The sequence below is a fragment of the Phalacrocorax aristotelis genome, chromosome 7 (genome assembly GCF_949628215.1).
Source record: "Phalacrocorax aristotelis chromosome 7, bGulAri2.1, whole genome shotgun sequence".
In the NCBI taxonomy this organism is placed as follows: Eukaryota; Metazoa; Chordata; class Aves; order Suliformes; family Phalacrocoracidae; genus Phalacrocorax; species Phalacrocorax aristotelis.
The window spans coordinates 27,457,225-27,481,619 of record NC_134282.1 but is presented as its reverse complement, the minus strand read 5'-3'; the positions used below and the strand labels follow the sequence as shown (position 1 = coordinate 27,481,619).

Below are 24,395 nucleotides of genomic sequence, written 5' to 3'. Positions count from 1 at the left end.
CCAGCTCTGAGATGTCACCTGAAGAGGTATACAGTTATACTGAAGTGTTGAGGCGATATAGCTACTCAGAGAAAAGGCTGCCACCAGTAGGAAATTGGTGGATTTTGCTAGACGGGCCCTCAGAATTGTCCTAGCAATTATGACTAAAACTAGGCTTAGGCAAAAATTAAGGCAAGGCAAGCATGTGGAATGGAAAACTTCAGCCCCGTCAGCTAGTAAGCAACGTTATAAGCAGCTGAACAACTGGGTCCTGCAATGAGAAGTGTCTAAATCAGGCGTACGTGTTTTACAGGCATAGGCACAGCCATTGTTTTTTATAGGAGCTTTGTAAGGTATCTTATAGTTTTCTTGCTGTGTTTTTAGGCATTTGAGAGCACTCTGAAGTCCTGGGAGGACAAACAGAAGTGTGAGTTGTCCCGACCCTCCTCTTTCTCTCTGCAACCAGAGATCATGTCTGAAGAAGAATCCACCCAGATCAACCAGTTTGGTCAAGCTGCAGGTGCTCTGATCCACAGGTGGGACTCAGTTTGGTTTTGGTGAATAGAGCCTTCCTTTCATGCCTGAAGTTCTTGTTCTACTCGCTGTTCCTGGAGGTGTTTCTGTTCACTCTTCTGCAGTACTGGTCCATGTCACCGGAGGTAACACACTGTCCCAGCTGCATGAGGACTGAAGCAAAATAAACTTTCTTAGGTCATTCTGAACAAAAAGTGTTACTTGAATGTGCAAACATGGATCCTTTAATCCTTAAAGAACCCATTATCTTTGTCTGATTTTTATTAGAAATTAAACAAAGGCCTCTCTAGGAGCTCAGACAACAAGTTGGGTTCTTATAACTCTGATGCCCAGCAGATTTCTGGAAGAATTCACTGTGCTTACTCTCTACTCAAACATTAGCTCCTTCGTCTGGGACTCTGAGAGAAAATTCCCAGAGTCACATCAGAGAAGTGTTAATTAAACTGCTGTATGTGCAGCTGCCTTTCACATCACTATGGCCATACTAAATATCTAGGTTGTACTTCAGAGCGATCCCAACTTGTGTGCAGAATTGAATATGCACCTGGAGTTGTGCATGTGAAATCTGCCTTGCTTTGCCTATGCATGCTTACTGTAGCAGGGAGAATTGCCCTGCTTTGCCAGAGGCTGTGCTCCTCCCGTGCTTTGTCCCTGCTCTTGTCACTCAGATGGGTATTAAAAGGAGATATCCAGTCAGAAAAGATCTCCTGCTTTGAGCATATGCTGATGCAATCTAATTCTCTCCTTAGCATTCGGGAAATAGCCCAATCCTATCAGGACATGGAACAAGAGCTTGCCCATGCTGTCAATGCCAGCTCCAAGTCTATGGACAAAGTCTACGCTAAATCCAAGTCTACAGAGGTACTTCACTCACTTGGCATCACCCATTTTGTCCTTGTTCCATAGCTCTTGGTTTTACTTTCTGATTGACCAAAAGTAGGCCTTGCTTGTCTAAGACTTCTTCCTCTTGACTGCTCAGACCTCTGCATTTCCAGGCTTAATTTGCGCATGAATTGCTTCCCTGCAGGGTCTGAACTGCAGCCTTGTTGTAGAGATGGTGAATAATGTCAAAGCCCTGCATAATGAGACAGAGCTGCTGCTGGCAGGCAAGATGGCGCTGGTAAGAAGCACAAAGCAGGAGTAAAGCAGCCTCTTACTTTCTCTCCTCTCCCACTGTTGCCTTGGCAAGCAAAATTTTGCTAGTCTTGGTCGTCTTTGTCTTGTAACAAGTCAGTTTAAATGTTATCATCAAGGAATTGGGCTGCTGTTGCTACATGGGCATGATGAGCAATCAAGCTAGCTTGTGCGGAGTTTGGAGCTCAGAAAAGATTAAAATCATTAACTTGGTAATGGCTGGGCAGAGTGCTTGCTGCACACTTCCCTTTAAAAGGAGGAACTGCTTTATTAGCTAGGAATTTCAAGGCAAGGGCCTGACTGTGTGTTCCACCATGTGGCTTTTAACTTTGCTTTGCTTGCATTTCTGATCCAGCAATTAGATCCTCCACAGAAGGAGCAGCTCCAAGCAGCCCTGGCAGACATGGACCTCCAGCTGAGGAAACTAGCAGATATCCCCTGGCTATGGCAGCTTATGGAGCCCTGCGATGAGGAGGTGAGGAGGACCAAAGCTGTATTTCCCCAGCTCTTCACTTTTTCACTAGTTGGCTCTGAGTGTTTGACTTCCTGTGAATATATGATTGATGTGAGAAAAAATTATTAAAAAGGAAACCTGACTCCCTAGGGCTAAAGAAAGTAATTTCCTGCTAGGGTCCCTTGCCTTGACATGGGATCAACTTTATCTGTTCCCTTGCCTGTCTTGATCAGAATGAGTTTAGAATTTTTTTCCTCCCTTACAAGGTCATGGAGCTGAGCTTGGCAGTACTTGTTGCTCTTGGTCCATTCCAATCAATTTATGACTGCCTGATTTTCCCTTTTTGTCCTTACAGAACCAGATGCTGGATTATTCTAAACGCAGCCGCAGTGGCAAATTCCGTCTGGTGACCAAGTTTAAAAAGGAGAAGAACAACAAAAATAAGGAGACTCATAGTAGCATGGGATTGCCGGGTACCAAGTCTGCTCATTCATTGTGTCTCTTTGTCACATCAGTGTGGTCACACCACTACCTGTTCTCTGTTTCCTCTCAAGTTCTGTCCTTCTTGTGTTTCAAGGGCATCTGTCTTTTCTTGGAGGTCTAGTTTGTCTTCACATGGCAAAGCAGCTTATTGCTCTGTCCTGTCTAAGTCATGATCCCCCAGTACCACGCAAATATTCCTGAGCAGAAACAGGAGGTACCCTCTGAAGAATTTTGCCTATATCCAGACATTTTCAAGGATATTTTAGGGGGTGCTTACTGAAGTGAGTTTGAGGATTTTGACTTTTTTAGGTATCAGAATGACTGTGGAGCTCAAGTCTGCATAACTCCAGTCTTTCCACTGCTAATTCTCTGTGATATGGTTAATGATGTTTTTCTCGTTGATTCACCCTCAGGCTTTAATCAAGTTTCATGTCTAATTGGCTGGGGATCAGCATCACCACAGTTGTACCCTGACCTTTAATCCTACTGGTCAGTAGATAAAAACTGGCCATGAATCAACAAATTGCCATTCAAGACACTTTCTCTCCAGTTGGGTTAGTTGATTTTTGGTTTATACTCTCCTTATGAAGACTTCCTTCTAAAATTCAGAAATATTGCCTGTTCTGTGGGCTCCTGGGTCCTGTCCTCTGCCATGGAGTTGTGGGTACAGTCTCCTTCTGTCTGACAGGCTGGTGCTCATTCATTGCCTCCCAAAACTTGGCAAATTTATTCTCTTATTTAGAGGCTATGCAAGAAAATGGAAGTCTAAACTCTTCCTCTCTCCCTCAGACTTGGGGAAGAGAGGTTGCCATTTTGTTTACTAAGCACAAGTGCTTTTACATAATAGCAAACTAATCCGTGCTTGATTCTTCATGATACGTTTTTTGGAATCTGTTGTTTTGTAAGCAGAGGAATATCAATGAACTTACTCTTCTTAAACATGGGAGTAAACTTCAAAAAACATATCCAGTCCCATCAAAACAACCATACACTTCCTCCTGGCTTTACTGCAGCTAGCCTCTGCTTAAGAGAAAACCTCTTACCTTTCTCTACCCTACCTTCTTTGTTTGAGGCTGTAGGTCATGCTACCAGTCCTTGCCCTCCCCTTGGTTTGAGGCTGTGGTACTGCTTGCCCTCGTTCTCTGGCACTGAGTGCTGATGGTGTCCTCATCTCTCACTGTCTTCTGGGAATCTGGGTACTCAATGCACTCCTGCTTTTCCATCTCTAACAGTTCACCTCTGGGGAACGGAGGAGGTTGCGGCCTGGCTTGAGCATCTCAGTCTTTGTGAGTATAAGGATATCTTCATCCGGCATGACGTCCGGGGCTCTGAGCTCCTGCACCTCGAACGGAGGGACCTCAAGGTACTGTCACGATCAGCTCATGACAAATAGCCAGCTGCATCTGCATGACCTTCTGTGCTGAATGTGCTTGGAAGTGGTCTGCCCACTGTTCATTCCACGTGCCTTGGCAAGATGAATGGGTTTATTGCAGCCTCGTTTTATTTTCTCACCATTTCATCTTTAACAGCAGGGAGGTAGAACAGCTAGTTGAGGGACCAGCTGTTGAATTCTGCCACAGCTTTCTGGAGATTTAATACAGTCCAGCATACAGGTTGCAGATAGTGTTCTTGAGAGTGTCTGATTTTAAAGATAGCATGGAAGTTTTCACCTTCTCAGCTCCCGTACCAACTTTGAAGAACATGCTGTGATTGGGGAAATTTGGTTCTTGTGTTGGTGTCACTGCACAAATAGATCATCACACTTCTTTGTTAGAAAAAAAAAATATCATCATGGTCTTTGATGAGGCTGCTACATGGAGAGAATCTTAAAATACTGCTTAGTAACCACATTGCACAGCTTTGTATCTCCTCACCAGGAGATGCTTTCTCTACAGGAAAAAGTTGAAAGTGGTGGTTCTTTGCATGTGCAAGAGACTTTTGTCATCGTTCTGGTGACTTGCATATAGCAGAAAAATGCTTCATTGTAAAGCAGTGCATGGCATTTTTTGAATGCCCCTTGGATCTTCATTTGTGATTTTGACAACCTTCCTGTCCTGAGGTTTGCTGTAATCTGTGTAGTTGGTTCCTCTGCATCCCATCCAGCTACAGCCTGTGTTTTGTTGCATGGTACCCAAGTGTTCACACATTTATTTGATGTGACCAGTTGGTTCTTCCTGCATGTTTCGGCTACTAGCTTAGGTCCTTGAGATCTGTATGCTCTTTCTTAATGCTCTGAGATCTGTATGCTCTCTCAAAGCAATTTGCATTTCTGGCTAATGGTTTGCAGTGGTTTCTTTCCATTGCTCTGTGCCTGCTCTGTGTTCATTACCCTGTCATGCTCTGATAGCTTTTTGACACATGGTTTGAGGTTCCTTATATAACCATCAGGTTTGTAGTCTTTCTGGTTGTTTTCCTCCTCTCTTTATAACCAGGTGACTAGTCATTGCTTGGCCACCTGGAATTTCCTCCCTGCCTTTCTCCTAAGGTAAGGTTTTCTCTTTTCTTCCAGGACCTGGGTGTGACCAAAGTGGGTCACATGAAGAGGATACTGCATGGGATCAAGGAGCTGAGCCGGAGTACTCCTGCCAACGAGGTTTAGCCTCTGTTTTCACAGCCTGTGTCTACCATTCCCCCTAACTGCACATCAGACACCTCACAGAGCAGATGTGCTCACGACTGTCTCTACTGAACAGCTAAACTGTAGCTGTTCAGAGCTCATATCAACCAAGCATGGTGCTACCTTTATTCCTGTGGGGTACAGCTGCATCCACCTGAGAGGCACCTTATCTGCGGTCAGGCAGAGCCTCCCAGAAGAAAACTGAGTTGCTGTTTGAAGAACCACATCGTCCAACGTGGGAAGTTCTGGTTCCAGTGAGTGCAGGACTCCTGAGAATTGCAACACAGCTACCTTTATTGGATAACTTCATCACAGTAGAATTATTCAGGGCAAAAGATATATTGGCCAGTCAGACCCAAAACTTTTCTGCTTATCTGTGTATCACACCTGTATCTTGGAGCATTTATGTGGGACAAAGCTTTTCATTTTGCCTCACTAATACCTTTTTAATGCACCTGTAGTTGCATGTAATTTGCATCAGAAGCTCAAAGCCAGTGCAGACCTCTTTGCTCATGAATACCCAGTGATTCTTACTCACTAATGCCTTGCAACAAACAATGCACGTGGTTCAAACAGCAGTTTGCACCAGTCTGCGGGGTATTCCACAGGGCCTGGCTCTCCTTTTCCAGGCAGTGGCAATGGTACCAACTTTAGAGTTTCAGGCATCACAAACAATTGTTCAGAAATTCCTGGCAGGAAGAAACGACAAAATTCTGGAGAGCCAAAAGATTACAGGAGATCAGCTCTGACGTTCCCCCTTCTGAATTCATCTTCAGGACACCAGATGAAAAGGAGAGGGATGCTAACTAGCTGTTTGGGCCATGTGGAAGATGTAATGTAATGGAGAGAGATATGGAACAATTTGCTCCATCTTGGTGGGGGGAGCAGCATGACTGGCAACAGCCAGGAGCAGCTTCCTGCCCATTTAGTGCCACCTTCGTGACCACAGATGACAAAGCTGTTTATTTACTCAACTTGCAGTGCAGAAATCTATTTCTGTCATAAAAGATCTAATTTATCTGTAGTACTTGCATCTTTTCGCCTATCTTGGTTCTAGTGGCTTTTCCACCTTGCTTCTCTCTTGCTGCCTTGCTCTTTCACTCCAAGGTGGATACCAAAAGATTAGGGTGGCTCAGTCCTCTTGGGTTGTATCCCTGAGATATTGTGTGCTGTCAAACATCAGGGATCCTGTAAGAGCACTGAGAGCAGGAGGATTGTTACTGAGCAGATGAGCATCATAACGAACACTGGTGTTTGTTGGTAAACTGCCTTTGGTACCACCAGCACTGGAGCATGGAAAAATTAGTGCCTCTGAATCAGAGTTCCTAGATGGCCTTCAGATTTCCACTGTATTGCCTGACCCCAATCAGGTGACTGTTAAAGCCCAAAGACCAGCATGCATATGCCATGTTTATCACTGAAAAGGGAATTCGGTAACATTCAGTGTTGTAAAGCTGGAGAGACAGCAGGAATTTTTAATTACTTTGTGGTTTTGTACGTATTTATTTTCTTTTTATTATTACAGCATGGCACCTGTCTGGCTATGGCTGTAGACAGAAAAATGGCCACATACCCACATACACAGTGGCATAAAAGATAATTTCCTGAGGACATCGTCGTTGTTTGTTATTTGCAAGGATTTTCTCAAACTGACATCAGGTCTCTAGTCTAATAACAATCAGTCAAGTTATTTATGTAAAGACTGGTCAGCTTGAAAAGGCTTTGGGCTGATTTCATGCTGGGCAAACTCCATTGCATTCTTTAAGATTTCACGAAGTATTATTCTGACTCTCCCTATCTGTTTTTAACTAGTTGTCATTCATCCACATCTCCACTCCACCTAGTGAGTGACAGGGTTTGCTCACAATAAGTTAACGGAAGACTAAACATGCTTAATCAGCTGGCAAAAATTCTGGTATAAATACTGAGGGGACCGAGCAAGAAATATGTTCAGCTTTACCCTGATCTGTTTTTCCTATCTATACATCAGCAATTGTTTCCATAGCCATATTTTTTCTTTATCAGTACAGCCCCACCTCGCTGTATTCAATTCCTGAGGTATCAGATGAGTAAGAATTGTAGACATATACTATATTTTCCCACGTGCTTGTTGAGGCACAGAGCAGCATCTGCATGAGAATGAGGAGAAACTTCCACTAAGGACTCAGCTTCCACTCCAGGACGCAGCCATCCTTGCTGGTGACAGTAAGGTAAAGCCCCGCTGCCTGTCCTCAGGGCATTCATGTGCCTGCCCAGGAGAGCACAGCAGGGAGCACAAGGCAGGTGATAACTGGAGAAGAGGTGAGATATGTGTGTGTTCCTGTACATGGTGAAGGAGCTGTTCTTGCTGTGAAGTTTCTCTAGGCAACCTTATGGTTAAAGGCGCGTAAAAAATATGCACTTGCATTGCTTGCATAATTCCTGGGGGATTAAATTCTTGCCTCAACAGAAACAGCTCCCCTCTACTCTTCCTGCTCAGAGTAGCAGGGGAATCCAAAGAGTTCATAGATTCAGTTATGTTCCTTAATTCTTGCCATATCTATAGAGGCCTGACAGCCATTAGCCATCTGCTATGAGTGATGATGCCTGCACAGACCAATCTTCATTTCTTTTATGATCTGTTGTGCTGGTGGGTTCAGATCCTTTTCATGTATGTGCACATTTTATCAAACGGTTCATAGCCAGTATATATCTGTCTGTTGCTTACTAGAGGTGGGGAGTAAGTTCTACCCTCTTTTAAGAGCTAGAAAATCAGATCCACATTTAACCTGTGTGCCTTTGAATATGTATTAAGGTTTATATCTAACAAAAGGGTCATAACTCTATGTGCGTCGCTGGGAATAACGCAGATTTCTGTTGCAGAGATTGTGTGAATAGACGAGGACAATTTGCGTCAAACGTCAGTGAGAGGTATCTGCAATGTGGGGAGCCAGGCTGAATTTCTGGCTATGTTATTCTGAGTTCCTCTTCTGGCATCTGATACTTTTTTGTGGGAGAGAAACTCAGGAAAGACAACTGGAGAGTAAAAAAAATGTGCTGCTTTGCAAAAAAAGAGACTCCCCTGCAGTCTCAGGTAGAACACCAGCTTGAGAGAAGCTAAAACTGCACATATCACACATATGTTTAGTCACGTGCTACTCACGTGAAAGCTGTGTGGCACCTTCTGTTTATCACCCCTCACCCTTGGCAGTGATGCTGGGGCAGTATCTGCAGTGAGCTGGGCATACAGTTTCTTCTGCTAGGAAGAGGTTTCAGTACATTATCTCACATTCTGGCACTGCCCTGGATATTTACCTTTATTGGCAGGTTCTGGGGAATAATGTACCCTGTGTTATGATGTTTTGGTTCAGTGGGAATGCATGCAATGGAGACTTGAGGGAGGTTTGGCCCGTGAAGCAGCTGTCAGCAGTATCTTGCTCTGGTCTACCTTTGGGAGGGCTGTTAGTACTAATACAGTCTTTCTGGTTTTGCTTGTGGGATCTTAGTGCTGAGAGGACACATCCCCACTGTGGCAGGAGCTGGCTCTTTGCAGCAGAGGGGAGGTGTGCCACTGGGTGCCTGGAGGTGCCGGCCTGGCTGGGCTGCACAAGACCCGGGCACCTGGGAGCCTCCGGCTCTGCCAAGGCCTTCAGTGCCAGTCCTGGGAATGTTTCTGCACCCAAATTGTATGGAAAGCGTTGTTCATTGTTTTAGTATTATTTAAAAATGTGCATACTGTCTATGTGATTTAAAAGAAAAGACTGTTTACACGAAATATTTTATATCTTAAGATATGCGTACTGTAAAAAGAAAAAAAGGAAAGGATGAAAAATGATGTTTTTCTACAACTGTCAGCAGTGACTGCATGTCTGTATCATCATCCACCAACTGTTGCTCCTCAGGGGTCTCCCCGCCATTCCTGTGATCCTGTCAAAAGCATAGGGAAGCAAGTGAATCCCTGTACAGTCTTGGGAAGAAGGTTTTGTGCCTTAAGAATGGGACCTGCTTCCCTCCTATTTATTGTGTTAATTTATACAGTGATTACCATGGAAATGTCTCTTGTATTTTTTTGTACATAGTTTACAGTTGATTGTTGTAAATAAGTTTTTCTTGTATATAAAGTAAACATGTTTCTGAGCTTCCAGTAAAGATTCTGTAACTGATTTCATTGTGTGAGAGGGCTGCAGTGCCTGTCTGGTGGGAACCAGCTAATAAAAATCTGTGCTGTGATAAAATGGCTTTATCCTGAGTTGCATTAGAAGTTCATAGCTGTTCCTTAGAGAGGAGTGAAATGGTAAATATGATTGATGTAGATTAGTTTTGTAGCATTTCTTTGCGTTGGTTTAATTGGCATGGAGAAGGCACCATGTCATTTACTTTTTATTAGCTATATCTCTGCAGTGAACAAAAGAAGGGATGTTTTAAAAATGGTGGTTCTACTGCTGCTCATCCTGATCGTAGCTCCACTGTCTGCAAACCCACAGTTAGGTGGGAAGACACTCTCAGAAGCTCAGCAGGGTATTTGTTAGTTACCTCCCTTTGCTTGCAGACCTCTTGTCGGGTGGTGTGGTGCAAGCACATCTTCCTGGTCATGATGCTGCAGTGCCCTGATGAGGGGGGAACAGTTGTTTCTCTACTCCACTTGGGCCTCTGTGCATTCAATTTATTGCAGGCAATTTATGCAGTAACTGGAATAAGTGGAAGAACATTTACAAAAATGTGGGAGAAATTGATTTTCTCATGAAATGTAGAAATTGACTGCCATAAAATGACACCTGTAAACCTGAAACTAAAAGATGTTTGGGTGAGCAGTCCGTGGATCAGATTGTGATGAGCTTTTTTCTGCCATCTGTACAGATTGATGTGTCCGTAAGATGCTGACAAGAAACTTTCAGCAGATTAATTTAAACTGAGGAGGTGGTTATAGAGTTCCATAGTACTGTTGCAAAGTAAATGGAAAGTAACTTATAATGGTCATGAATATTTTCTATGTGAAAAAGACCTTTCTACCTGTTAGTTAAACTGAAGGAATTACTTTGTGTGGAGGGGATAGTTTATGTGAGAGGAACATAAGAAACTGCAGTAATGTTATATACTGTTGCAAGACAAAAATGGTCAAACTGATCATTAAGATGTTAGCTACCTAGTCCTAGTAATACGGAGAAAGAAAAGTTATTGCATTTGCTCACAAACGCACCGGACCTGAGTGTTGGGCTCTGCATTAAGTAGCACTACAGAAAGCATGCAAAGAAAGCAGCAGCAGAGAGACTGAAGATATGCTTACTCCTCTGATACAGGTAATTCATTTTGGTCTTTTTTTCTATTTATTTGGTAGAAGCTAATAGCAAGAGACTCTTTGCCCCACTCAGTGTATCATTACTGGGGTATCAGACCTGCTCAGGGCTGCCATCCTCTTGGTTGGATTGATAACTACTTAATGGATCTTGGGAGGGGGAGGTGTGCTGTGAAGATCTTGAAGTAACAATGAGGTTTTTTTAAAAAACCTTATTGCTGTTTCCTTTGTCCTAAGTGGTGTTGGGTTGGGGGTTTTTATGTGTTTGGGTTTTTTAATACAGTGTAAAGCATCAGGAGAGTTGAGAAGTCAAGGAAGTCTGCTCCCACTGAATGGGCAGCACTGCAAACAAACAGGTTGAGAAGAAGCCTGGTCATTCCTTACCTGTAAAGCAGCTTCAGAGTCATAAGGTAAATTCCCGGTTTGGCTGCTGTGTGCCTGGTTGGGATAAATAACTGCACCCACCAGCTGGGCCTTGAGAAGTGTGAGATGTTTAATTCTTGTGGGCAGAATGAAAAGGTTCTGAGGCCACGGAAAGTGACATTTCACATTAATAACAGCTAAAAGATACATGGCAGTTCTCTAGCAACTTCTGTCAGAAGAGTTCCAGTATTTTGCTGGTTTACCAAGTGACCTGGAAGGTAGTAAGTCTTTGTCGTCACAAGAAAGGAAGAGGTGGGGGAGTTTGGGTATGACCTAAAAGACCCACCACTTCTGTTAGACTTCAGGGTAAAATATAAGGCAGTTGTGGCCTGTGGCTTTTCCTCAGGAGGGCAGAGAAGTGGGCAGCTTCAGGCCTCTTGTCCTGCTTTATGAGCAGGTTGGCTGATGGGCTGTGCTGCCAACAGGAGTTGGAGCAAGTGGTAGGTCTCCCTTTTGTTAAAGGCTGTGCACAGCCTCAGCCTCAGGCAGGAGAGTTACCAATCAGGGAAGTAACAGGCTAGGAGGGACTGTCGTGGGAGCGGCTTGCACAGGTTGTCAAATTCCTCTTGCTCCCAGGCTGCAGACTGGATTCACAGCAGCACTTCCCAGCAGGCTGCTGAGGTTGTGCTCTGAGCTTCCGGTGATTCTGCTTTCCTGGCAGCGTGTGCGTGTGTGTGAACTGTGCAAAACCTTGGCCTCTAAGGACCTTTTCTTTTAAGAAGAGCAGCCCAAGGAGACTAATATTTCGGTTTGGTTTCCCAGGGATGCAAGAGCAGTTTGATTTGTCTTGTGCTGTGTGTATCTGCCTTTCCCTTTTTAATGGCTGGAACTTACTGTCTCATTTGGGGTTGGACAAGATGACCTCCAGATGTCCCTTCCAACCCCAACCATTCTGTGATTTCAGACAGTTCACGGGGAGAGGTGGCTCACAGAACATGATGTTTTTACAAGTCTTGCAAGAAATCAGTACCCAGGATGAGAGGGAGACCTTGGTAGTGCTCTTTTGCAGGGAGAGGTTCCACTGGGCAATAGGAAGTAGGCTTAGTGCTTTGATTGCTCATTGAATTATTCAGGTTTGAGCTTGTTAGAACTTAAAAGCTGTTGTGGGTAGGAAGAATTGATGGGTACAGCACAAGATTGATTGCTGAAGAGCTGTGATCTTGAGGCCATGTAGCTTTGCTGCCTCAGTTCCCCACCCTATCAAAACTTACATCTGTCTACATTTTACTTAATTTATGGAAAATTACATTTTAAATTACCATATCAATATGGGAAAATTTGAGAGAAGTGATTCAGCACTCCTGGCTAAGAAGCTAAAGACTGAGAACACATTTGAGAGTTTTCCAGAAGCTTTCCTGTAGAAGAGACAAATCCAAAGCAGCTGGCTTTTCTTGCACATAGGGGAACCAGGAAGAACAGTGTGTGCAGTCTGGTGTGCTCTTCCCCCTCAGAGGGATATCTTTAAGCTGTGAAATTTGAAAGATCCATGATGCTTTTTTACTTCAGGGGGGTGATTTCCTTTGATTATTAATGCCTGTTCACAACACTCTGTGAATCAGAACTCTCCACGGTGTTAATTAAAATCATGTGGAGCCTCCTCTCTTTTGCCGATCTCTCGTGAAGTTTCCCTGTCTTCCCTTTACCCTCCACAGAAAAATTGCTATTCTTTTAATGAAGGTGAACTAGAAAGTAGGGAGCCCAAGACTGTAGTTGTTTCAGTTGAAATGGAATGCAAAACTGGGCAGATCTTGAACTATCCTGGAGCACCTTTTCTTGAATCTGCTGTGCCTGGAGTCATATGATTACCTGAGAGGCCAAGTGCTAGCTTTTAAAATACATATTTCTGAACTGTAGTAACTAGACAAATGGGAAAGCAGAAATACAAAGCACCCCAAATACAAGGGCTGATTAAAAACTAAATTCATTCTTTCTTAGCATCAGTATAGGTTTTAAAAAAAATTTCTTCAGAAGCTGATATGTTGGTTTAGATGTTTTAGGTTGGCTGTTGATGCACGTGTCCTGGATTTCCAACCTATGCCAAGCCTTAGAAACAAAAGTGTATTCAAAAGTATGTAACCTAAGTGGTAGCAAAGCATGATTTCTAGATAGCCAGGTCACCTACAAATACTATATGAGTAATATATGTAATATATGGTACTACACTTGTTACTTTTTTAGATTTCCTGTTTTATGTTTCCTGGTGCATTTCATAAAGTTTATTTTCAGCAAAAATCTGTTACCATTAATCTCAGCTGAAATTTTCATACTGAATGGCCGAATTGGGGATAACTAATATATCAGTACAGCTTCACAGTACACACATATTCCCCAACTGTAATTTTGGATGCCACAATTTTTTTTTTTTTTTTTTTAGCACAAGTCCAAAATGGATGAACTTTGAAACTTAAACCTTAGTGTGTTTAGAGAGCTTGTTTTCAAGACAGTCCATGGCCAAGTTTGTAAGAGAAAAAGAGAAAAAAGTTTTATAAGCAGAGCCCTCCTAAATGGTGTCTCTGGACGTCAGTCGAGATCCTGGAGAGGCCCAGCTTTTCCCAGCACCTGGTGGCGCTTTCTCCAGTGAAGGGCTCCTAAGGACACACAGATGCACAGGTAATTTGCGTGATGATATCATGGGCTGTATGGCTCACAGAGGTGCCACCGCACAAACTTCTTTCAGAGAATGGGGAACACACTGGTTCATACCATCTCTGATGCAAGAAAACTTCTGAAAAGAATTGTGTTTTTTCTCTAAAATGTTTAGTATTCAAAATTTAATAGAAAATTTTGTGCTGATGAGAGCTAACCCAGTACACCAAAAGATGCAGCATGCTGGTGGAAGCTTCTTGCCCTGCATCCTTACAGCAGGCAGCTGATGGAGGCGGCAGTACCTGCTCATGGCTCAAACAGAGGTTAGTTGCCTTGGCTGTTTTGTGGTGGAACTTTTGATCAGAAAGTAAAGTGGGAGTACTCTTAAAAATAGCAGTATGTGTACCTTTTGGGTGATTGCATGCTGTGAGAAGGTAGTAGGATCTCTCAAGACCTCAGCACTGGGTGGTTACGCTTACAACTATACCCATTTCTACTTGCCAGAGAATCAAAAGAAAAACAGATTTGAAAAAGGCAGAGTGGATCCCCCAGCTGTTTAACTTTTCTCCTGCATGCAGGTAAATTGTCAAGCTTCCCGAGCACTGTTTGTTTAGTGACTAAAAAGAAAGCTTCATGTCACTCCAAAGAGTAAATATCTGAAGTTATGGATTAACTAAGTGCCAGCAGAGCTCATGGCGGAAGAACAGATCACGCTGATTCACACTGAATAAAGCAGTAAGTGCTTCAAAAGTATTGTATCCTTCAGGGTTTCAAAGTACAGCTTGCTTTAATGAAGCATAAAGCTTGTCAAAATTGTCCGGTGACAAGAGGGGGATATCGGCAGACAAGAAGTGTTCTGGGGGATCTGTTGATGGGTTAAAGGGAGCTAGCAAACCAGTCTGGAGGGCCTCTAATGAACGGCCTCTCTGGAGCTGGAATCAGAGAAAGTCAGAGCACAACACAGCATTTGGCGAGGGAGCTGCTCTGAGAAAAACAAGTGAAGGAGCTAGCTGAGCTGTCTGAATAGAAACTGCAGCATGGGGGTCACCCTGCAGCTCAGTGGTGCACTCCCCTTCACACCTACATTCTTTTCTTTAGGTAACTCCTGCTGCAGTATGTGGAAGCTCATCACAATAGGGGTGCTGCTGGCTGCTTGTTCTTCACGCATCTGTAGTACCTCAAGTAAGTTTTCATTTTAGAGATACCCTTCACCCTCTTCCAGTTGCTGTAAGCGCATTTCCTACTCCTCAGTCAGTCACAGGGGGTGGCTGGAATCGTTCCATTAATGGGGTTTGAATTCCTCTAGCAGAGACTCACAGAGTGCTGGGCTTTGATGGCTGCCTGGTTACAGCCCTCATGACCCCTGCGAGCTGACTGAATATCACAGAGCAGAGGCTGGAGCTTGCTTCTGCAGCACAGCACTGACAGCCCATGGTTTCTAGGACAGGCTCTCTTGCCTTGCTAGAGAGGGGCTGTTGCTCTGGTAAGTGTCCTTTGGGAAGAAGGACCACTACCAGTTTTCAGCCAGCTCTTTCCCCAGCTTGTGCTTTCACATTTTTGCTTCCAGTATTTTACAGCAATAAAGATGCAAACCAAGTCCTGAAAATCCAGAAGCGGGCAAACTCTTTTCTGGAGGAGCTCAAACCGGGCTCTGTGGAGCGTGAGTGCATTGAAGAGCAGTGTGACTTTGAGGAGGCCAGTGAGATATTTGAAACAAAGGAAGCAACGGTAAGTTGTTTTTTTTAAGGATGAATGTGGGACTTAACCAATCAATTGTTTGTTTTCTTAAAGTACTGCAATCCAGGGCATAGGAGACCTTGCTGTCAGCACTGAACATGCATCACTCCTGATTCCTAAGATGCAGGCATGGTTTTGAATGTAATGGTGTTAACAGCTATTGTCAAGTTACCACCTGTATGGGCCACAAAACTTGGCTGCCCATGCGTGTCCCACCTGACCTAATTGTGAGGGTTAGGTCCCAGCCAGGTAATCCCAATTACTTCTTGACCCTGTTGGCTATTCTTGCTGTCAGAGATTTTCCCAGTCCTTCGAGTCCTTTGCCCTCTGTTGTCCATTCACCAGCTGTGGCTGCCTTTCACTGTATGTCCTCAGTCTCCCACCTGTGCCTGACATGCATTTCTCTTATCACTAGGTCCTCTCTCATTCTCCAAACCTTGTGCTTTCAATTGGATACTACCTTTATTGTCAACATCACTGAATCCTGCCCCTTTCCACACCCAATCGTTGTGTTGGCTTGGACTTTTCCTTATTGTGTTAAGCAAAGTAGGCTTGCCCCATAGGATGAACCAGTTCTTGCTGTCCCTCAGACCCCAGAGTGGAGTGGGCTCTGTCTTCACGATACCTGTGTTTTGTCTAACTGGGCACAAGTGAATTATGCACTTAACAGCACAGGTGACTTAACCTGGCAGCAAGTGACAAGGAAACAGAGAAGCTGAGGGGGTATTTAGGGGTTGTGGTGCTGGTGGGTCTGCAAGCAGGGCAGGGGGGTCTGTGCTGAGTATGGGCAATACATGAATGCCTGGGTTTGCCCATTTTGTTGGTTTGTAGTGCAAGTCATTACGCTGTCAAGAAGAACGAGACCGATGCTGTTGACTGGGGTGCTGTGCTCTGTTGGCCAAGACCATGATATACTTTAAATGCTTTGCTTCTTTAAAAATCTACTTCTAGCCTTAATGTAGGTTTTGTTTCTCCACAGCGAAATTTTTGGACCAAATATGTAGGTAAGTAAAAGACTTTCCTAATCGCTTCTCTGTGTTTCCTCAGGAGTAACTAGTATGCAGCCTCCCTGCTGCCATGTATCACTCACTGATTCAAATTCTCATTCTCTGTTATGCGGGGCGTGCAAAGAATGTTTTCCTGTCCTGTCATACAAGCAGCCTTCCTAAAAAACTTGAGGTGCATCTGTGCCTATCGTCAGTCATCTCCCCAGAGCTAAGGCACTGATCAAAGTGCTCTCTGATGCTCTAACCCTGCCTGTCGTGGTCCAAAGAGGAACACCACCACTGCTCTTCACTTCTGCAGTAACCTGCTTCTCCCTGTCTGCCTCAGGTTATGCTCTTTCTTCCCCTTCTGCCCATGCCGCTCACACTGCAGCTCTAATTCAGAACCCAGATGCCCTTGTCTCTGGGCTAGCACCACGGAGGTATCACCATTAAATGGCCGAAACTCTGGGAATCTGGGGGGGGTCTGTTCATGTTAATGTTTGACCTGTGAGCTCTGCATGAATCAGGGACTGAGTTTTCCTGCCTCTGTTTCAGATGGAGATCAGTGTGACCCTCTGCCTTGTTCCAACGGGATCTGCAAGGATGATATTGGAAAATTTTCCTGCATCTGTAACAAAGGCTGGGAGGGGGTTTTGTGTAATTATGGTAATGCTGCCTTTAATCCACTATAAAATAACATTCTTTGTGACAGGGATCTCTGTGTAATAGGGATTGACACTTTTGTCATTGCACAGTATACTTGCGTTCTTTACTAATGTGATTTCTCTTTTGCTTCATGATGTGATAAAAGAATTATCTATGCTTATCTAAAGCAAAATGAACTTTGTGTTCCCACAGGAGAGGTTTGGAGATCTGAGATATCTAAATTCTACAAAAATACTGGAAATAATTCTGTAAAGGAGGGTTTTCAGTTAATTTAGAACTGTCAGCACAGAGGCGATGATGGAGTTTTTTACAATACAGGGCAAAAAGCAATCCACTGCAAATATTTGATTGTCACTACTGTGACAATTTCTTCCTTGAACAAAAGTTGGGTAGCATATTTAGGGATGAGTATGTATGTCATGAATCATCAACACTTTGTATTGTCTGACTTGCACTCAGTGATGGTGAATTTTCTGTCCTCTGGTCTACCTACTCTGACAGTAATCTCTGTTTTCTCCATCACCCCACTGCCTTACTCTGGACCAAGGTCTGTTTGCTGTCTCAGGGCCTGAGTGCCATTAAAGCCCACAGCTGTCATCCCAAATCCATTGGCAGCTGTTGTTCACTTGAATCACGATGTCACTTTGCCACTTTACCTTCCTAGTGACTCTTTGGCTTTCCAACTTCTTGTGTCTCTTGCTGTTCATTTTTTCTGCAGAGGTCAAATATACCAACTGTTCTGTCGATAATGGAGGATGTGAGCATTTCTGTAGGGATGACCCTGCCAACCAGTGCCGTTCTTGCAGCTGTGCATCTGGTTATCGGTTGATGAATAACCATACTACGTGCAAGCCTGTAGGTAAGAGGAAGATGTTTGTAGCCCAGATGTGACAGAGGATTATTCAAACATGAGGTAAGAGGATTTCATGGGAGAATTGTCTGCAGTGCACTTTGTCCTAGCTTTCAAAATATCCATTCCATGCAGAGTAACTCTGCCTGCATTTCCCAACTCTGTACCCACTTTATGGCCTTTAACTTGTATTTGCCTCATGGAGACATACAAGGGAATCAGGAAACTGCCTCCTCTGCAAAGCGTTGAGGGACTTCGGTGAAGCTACTGAATAGTATTGCCTAAGTTAGACGGAGGGAATGCTTTAGTAAGAGGTTTTATATTGGGTGATTTGGTCTTTGCTAGTTAACTTCTCTGCCTCTCCTGTAGTAGAGTTCCCCTGTGGACGAGTGAAAATGGACTACATTGAAGCCAAAGCAGGATTCAATATTCGGCTCATTGAGGGAAAAATAGGAAGAAGAGGAGACAGCCCTTGGCAGGTAAGGAGAAAAGAGATTTTCACCACAAATAGTTCAGGCTCTTCCTGAACAGCTCTGCCTGCCTAGCTGCTCCAGAAGGGAGTGTGCTGCTTTACTAGTGGTGGTGTCATGTGAAGCTAAGATTCCCTTAGATTAGTTTTTTCAAAAGCAACCCAAAAGTCAGAGTAACAGGAAAAAATAGTCTGTTATTTGGTAGGGCTCTTGACCTTGTCACTGTTGCCAAGCCTTATGGTGGGAGTATGAGGTAATCTCCTCCTCCTTTCTGCATGGATCTGTTCTTAGAAGCCTCATCTGTCATAAGTTCTAGTTAGCCGAATTAATCAGCAAAATATGCTGTAGCTTTACGGAGCAGGTTGGACATGACAGAGAAACAGGAGGCCTTGCATAGCTTATCATGGAACTAGTGAATGCATGTAATCAGAGCCTGGCTCTCTTTGACATTAAAGGCCCTTCTATACCATAGCATGAGAGGTGCAGCCTGAGGTGATGCACTGCCTCTGGTGTGCTGTGGACACAAGAATAATCCCCTCATTTGAGCTCTGTGTTTCAAAGATTTGAAGTATCAAAGTGCTTCTTTGCGATGACCAGTATTGTCCTATGCTGATTTGGATTAAGCCAGTCCTCATTCAGGAAGAATATTCAAAACTTTTTGGAGGTGTTCCACAGAGACCTTATTCGTAGTGGTCTTGTCCCACTGTAGAGCTTTGGCTTCAATGAATGTGACATGATTTGGTGTTCGATGCATCTGGGCATTTTGCAACCACAAAGAAGAATGTGTACAATATTTTGTGAGCCGTGCTCCATGCAGTGTCAGACCTCTCTTTTTTTTTTGTTTCAGATTATGCTGCAAAATAGCAAAGGGAAATTTCTGTGTGGGGGTGTTCTCATCCATCCATCTTGGGTCCTAACGGCAGCACACTGCACTGAAGCAGAAGAGGGGCTCAAAGTAAGACTTGGTATGGAAAAAAATCTGTCCCTGTTTTTTTTAAATATAACTGTTTCATTCCCAAGGTTTATCATCTCAGGAGAAGGACTAGCAGGTTATGAAGACAAAAGTCCTCCTTGGTTATAGGAGTAGGTTGTCTAGGAAGTATTTAATATGCACCCTAGCCAAAAAGTTTAGTAAAAAATTTTATTTTGTTTGAGCCATTACCAACCTTACTACGGAATTGAGCTGATATCTTCTGAGCACTGCTGCTTGTCTATGAAGTAGGAAGACTTGGTCTCTTCTGCTTGTGTTTTTCTGGTGATGAAAATATTCAAGGTCATCCCAATATTGAAAAAAAACTCTTGATACCAGGAGGAGAATGTCACAGAGCCTCTTCCTGCCTTTTCATACATTTGAACACCATTACTTTAGAGAGTTTCAGTAGAGAAGGAGGAGAGGTCCTGCAGAATGGCAGCACTGTCTTCACTGGCATTGCTGCTCTTAGGCATGAGAAAATCTATGTCAGGCACAGTACTGCTCGTGAATTAACAGATGAAAATAATTAGTTGTCCATTCATACTTAAATATGATTTTTTTTTAATTAGTGTTTTCTATTTCAACAGCTCAACTGCTTTCTTTCTCATTAGTGAAAAGATAGGTTGTTCCCAGTAATTCTGGAAAAGCTTGGAAATATATTGTGTGTATACCTAATTTTGGAAATATATTGTCTTTATGCCTGTTCCATATACACTGTGGGTGTGCAGATGTTTGAAACAAAGACAGTAAGACACATATGGATGGATATGTTCATGTACATCCTCTGTTGTTCAACATAAAGGATGAATGGAAAAGCATGAGATACAGCCTTGGGTCCCCTTAGTGCCAGAATATCCACCTTTTCCACATCACGGACATGAGCATCCACATGAGGAACATCAAAGTAGAAGTGTGTGTGGTAGTTTGGAAATATGCACACAGACTACACATCTCCAAGCACTTCCACTTACTAGCAAGTCATTTTCTTCCCTTTTAAGTGATTGCCAATATGTATATTTAGTTTTAGTGAGGCCCAAGAGGAAGAAACCTGTGCAGTTTGCATGGTAAAGGATCTTGGAATGTTTTAGGGAAAAGCAACCATCAGATGTGGTCTTTGAATGCTCTGCAGTGCTAGATGTAGCTTTGAGTGTAACTTAAAGAGGGATAGGTCAGCAGGAAAATGGTAACTAGGGTGAGTATTGAGGCTGCACTTAAATTACTCCACCCTGGCCTCGTACTGCAGGTCTTGGTAGAGATCTGTGCAGTCTGACAAGCTTGCAGTTGGGATAGCCACGCCCAGAGATCTGTGGGCAGCAAGGAAAAAGGGGTGGGATCTGTCAAGAATGCCCTGTGCCGTCCAGATAAAAAGTGATTTTCGGTGAGTGAAGAAAAGTGTCGGCACTTGAGAACCCTGATTTGAGAAGGGGTTTTTTTGGTTTTTTTTTTTGCTTAAATGAAACACAAGAGACATGTCATATAAATTTGGGGTGAGTATAAGGAGTAATTTTTAGTGTAAGGATGATGAGCAATTGGGGCTTGAAATTCTCTCACTCTCCTAGCTGCCCAAAAGACCTTCCTTATTAATACAGGGATAAGCAAGTGTGTGGTCATGGACTGAGAGGTGTGACACATGATTGGAGAACCGTTCTCATTCAGTCTTGAGCACTATTGCTGTGGTGAGATGGAAACCATAGAAGGGTCCTTTACTGTGGTATGGGGCTGTGTGTGCAAGCCTGAGATGACTAGAGCCTGAGACTTTACCAAGAGATAAGAGATTCTTCTCCACATGATACTCTAGATCAAGCAGAAGGGAACCTTTTTAAGACCCAGCCTAACATCACATGGTTGTCCTTTTACATGTATCTTTTGGGCATTTTACTGCCACCAGAAAAGCAGCTCTCATCAGAAAAACACATGCTCTAAAACCTAGAGACATCTAGTGAGATTCATGGAATGGAGTTTTGAATGGAGACATTGCCGTGTCTGTAGGGCAGGTGTGGGCTCCATGAGGGTAATGAAGGTGTTAGTACTGAGACTGCAGAGGTGATACTTGACCTGCCTTTGTCAGGCTGGGATACCCAATGCTGCTCTGGACTTGTCCCCACTGCAGCTCTCTGCTTGCCATCTGTAAGAGCAAAACTGGAGGGGAAGCTCGCGTCTGGGTTTGCAGTCATGAGCTTGGAGAGTAGTCTTGGAGCAGGACTCACATGGTTCTTTAGTGCCTGAAGTGAAAAGTTAGATCTCAGAGTAGCTGAAGTTTTGGAAGATGGATTTGAGAACAACCCAGTTTTCCTGTTTGTAGCTCTTGTTTCTGCATCTCCAGCTTAAGCTGGAGCATCCAGAAGTGTGTTCTGAGCTCCAAGAAAAGAGAGCAGATAGGTGAATATAATGATTCAATTCAAAATACTGTCTCTCCCTTCAGAGAACAGTTCTCACACTTCCTTGTTTATGTAGAACTTCAAAATTAATATTTTTCTGCCAGCAACAAGATTATGATGCTCCTTATTGTGCAGAAGGAACTAGATGCATTTCACACAGCCTCTAGGTTCAGTATATCCAGGGGTGGATAGGACTACTGGAATTTGAAACTCTTAGGGTGGATAATCAACTGAGAAAGGAAGTATTCGTGACCAGAAGTCAAAAGGGTCTTCTCCTGGCCTGGGGTAAGGGGAGCTGTTACTACAGTAGCGCACCGGTGCAAAAGCTGTCACCCGCTTGTTACAGGTGTCTCAACATACGGACGGTTCATGGCCGTGCTTATGTGCAGAGCATGTGAAGCCTAGCAGAAAGTATGCTCCTACACAGCAAAACTGCTTTCCTCAGAGATGATCTGACAGTGAGTCCAGAGTTATTTCTGAGGCCTAAAGCAGTGTTTTGTGTCTGTGAAGATAGGAATAAACCCCTGCCCTTTATCTGCCAGTCAGCCCCCAGATACAGTGGCTGCAGAGCGGGTAGCAAGGCAGTGTGCTGCAAGGGCGCTGCACACACTGTTGCCACAAAGAAGAGAGGTCGTGATAGAAAAAACCAGATTTGTGAGTGTTGGCTTGATAATAGCAAGTCCTTCAGGCTCTGGTACTACGTAATACAGGTGCCCATCAGGGCAGTTTCAGCCGTCTGCTGTGCCATGAGTGAAATGCCCAGTGGCTGTCTGCAGAGGAACAAGAACAGACACTCAGAAACTTCCAGGCACTTGGTCTGGAAGTCCAAGATCCAAAGCTGGATTTAAGGGGTCTTTTGAGAATCTATTTTTGGAACTACTGTGGATCATAAAGCCCCTACGCTTGGAGACACTGACTCTTTACAGAATAAAAAAAACCCCAAACACTGAAGAGCTACAATATCTCATTGGCAGACTCAGGCACAGGGGAGCTTACACTGAAGCAAGTGACTTCAGAAGACCTTGGTCATGCAAATTCAGAGCAACTTGGCTTTAGAGTTTGTATCTGGAGGAATTCAAATAAGCCTAAAAGAAGGCAAAAATTAACGGAGGGGTGGGGGAACAGATTTGAAGGATAGTATTGTGAAGCACACATTTGAAAAGGTAGTGATAAAGAAGCAGCTTCCAACTCTGAGAAGGAAAGGGCACTTCTGTCACACACGCAGCATGGACAGAGGTGAGATGTCAGCCTGGATGTCCTGCCACCTCATGTGCTTGGATGTGTGCCTGCCCGCAGCTCAGGCGTCCATAATAGACAGTTCTCCAAACAAGTGTTTTGATCAAGTACATACTGAAGTAGACCTTGATATGAAGCTTAAATTAACCAACAGCACAGTACAGAAATATGACAGCCGCTGATAATTATTCTTGGGGCTCTTTACATCCTATCAGGGAGAGCTGTTTCTGTCTTTTCTGGTGTATCACACTTGTTCTTGCCTTTCTGGCCCTTTTCAACTTAGTTTCCTGCTTGCTGTTCTATAACTGCTTGGCCCCCAAAGTGGCTGTGATCATGTAGCACAAATAGCAACTGAGAAGTCTTAAGTAGTCAAAAATACCTTAAAATACAGATGCAAGATTTCAGAAAGGAATAGCCTTACCAATCAGTCATCTTTATCTTGTATATCCTGAAGTTCAGTCATTCAGGCACTGGTTATACGGCATGAAGCTCATGTACTGTTGTAGATGTCTCGCTTTGCTGTATGCTTGCTTTCCCAGCTTTCAGTTCTGACTCCAAGATTGTTTTCCTCCTGAAGAAGATCTCCCAGGTTGCGCAAGTGTATGGTAATATCAACACAAGAGGGCAATATGTAGGCGTTTCAGTTTCTCACCTGATGACCATACCTCTATGGTTCTAATTAATTTAGTACTATATGTGTTTATGATTTAGGTAAATAAGGAAAGTTTACAGATATGTCCACCTAGTAAGAACACTGTTAACCTATAACATAAAATGAACAAATGTCTATATTACAAGGGAAGTAAGAATATGAAGTACAGTCCTAAAGCCCAAGGTAATCCAGATGCCTTGGTGTTCAAGGTGAAGGAAGGTTCGATAGCATCTGTCATCTTCTTGTTTGCTCTTCCAGGTAAATACCACCGTATCCGTGCTGAGGCAGGCGAGCAAACCATTTGGGTTGATAAACGTGTGAGCCACGAAAATTACACCAAGGAGACCTCCGATAATGACATAGCCATGCTGCACTTGGCTGAGCCTGTGTCGTATAACAAATACACACTCCCTATCTGTCTTCCCACCCGCGACCTGGCAGAACAGGAGCTGACATTAAGTGGGAAGCAGATGGTGGTAACTGGCTGGGGCAGCACAAGTGATGTTAACAACAATTACTCTACTTTCCTCAGCTATATTCAAATCCCCATGGTTCCCCGGAACGAGTGTGCCCAGGCAATGAGATTTGCTATCTCTGACAACATGCTGTGTGCTGGGACCTTAGGAGACAGAACAGATTCCTGCAGTGGGGACAGTGGAGGCCCTATGATCACTAAATATAAGGATACTTGGTTTTTGGTAGGACTGGTGAGCTGGGGCGAAGGCTGTGGAAGAATGGAGAAATTTGGAGTCTACACTAAAGTTAGTCAGTATCTTGAGTGGATCCAGCACCACATAGATGAGATGTCAGTTTCTTCGAAGGGTTGATTCTGATACTGAGAGTCTGGAGTATTGTGGCTATGTGCTAGTGACAGTATGCAGTGTAATGTACTGTCAGATCTTCAGTATTAAATATTGAGTATATGTTAACCTTGTGTACTGTTTTCCTTGGTACCTATTTTTTTT

General features: G+C 43.7%; 2 protein-coding genes across 10 annotated transcripts in view; both read left to right on the top strand.

The window, feature by feature from the left end:
- The window catches only part of DGKD (diacylglycerol kinase delta), a 73,501-nt gene extending 64,086 nt beyond the window's left edge, over positions 1–9,415 (top strand). For 6 of the 7 annotated variants that reach the window (XM_075099418.1, XM_075099415.1, XM_075099417.1 and 3 more), the window contains 7 exons: positions 364–515; positions 1,263–1,374; positions 1,541–1,633; positions 2,003–2,122; positions 2,457–2,574; positions 3,817–3,947; positions 5,094–9,415. In XM_075099418.1, the coding sequence (XP_074955519.1) occupies positions 364–515; positions 1,263–1,374; positions 1,541–1,633; positions 2,003–2,122; positions 2,457–2,574; positions 3,817–3,947; positions 5,094–5,183 (816 nt within the window). In that variant the 3' untranslated portion in view covers positions 5,184–9,415. The remainder of the gene's footprint in view (positions 1–363; positions 516–1,262; positions 1,375–1,540; positions 1,634–2,002; positions 2,123–2,456; positions 2,575–3,816; positions 3,948–5,093) is intronic. The other variant, XM_075099416.1, reaches the window with a different exon arrangement.
- Positions 9,416–11,669: 2,254 nt separating this feature from the next.
- Positions 11,670–24,359, top strand: PROC (protein C, inactivator of coagulation factors Va and VIIIa). Of its 3 annotated transcripts, XM_075099411.1 has the most exons (10): positions 11,670–13,805; positions 14,061–14,217; positions 14,581–14,664; positions 15,050–15,210; positions 16,199–16,223; positions 16,761–16,871; positions 17,590–17,730; positions 18,091–18,200; positions 19,039–19,156; positions 23,689–24,359. In XM_075099411.1, exons 3-10 carry the CDS (start codon positions 14,598–14,600, stop codon positions 24,255–24,257), a joined length of 1,302 nt encoding a protein of 433 aa, XP_074955512.1. In that variant the 5' UTR covers positions 11,670–13,805; positions 14,061–14,217; positions 14,581–14,597; the 3' UTR covers positions 24,258–24,359. The 3 variants fall into 3 exon arrangements, with proteins under 3 accessions (XP_074955512.1, XP_074955513.1, XP_074955514.1); XM_075099412.1 differs by lacking the exon at positions 11,670–13,805 and having other exon boundaries at positions 14,072–14,217; positions 18,094–18,200; XM_075099413.1 differs by lacking the exons at positions 11,670–13,805; positions 14,061–14,217; positions 14,581–14,664; positions 15,050–15,210 and adding an exon at positions 15,819–15,894.
- The last annotated feature ends 36 nt before the right edge of the window (positions 24,360–24,395 follow it).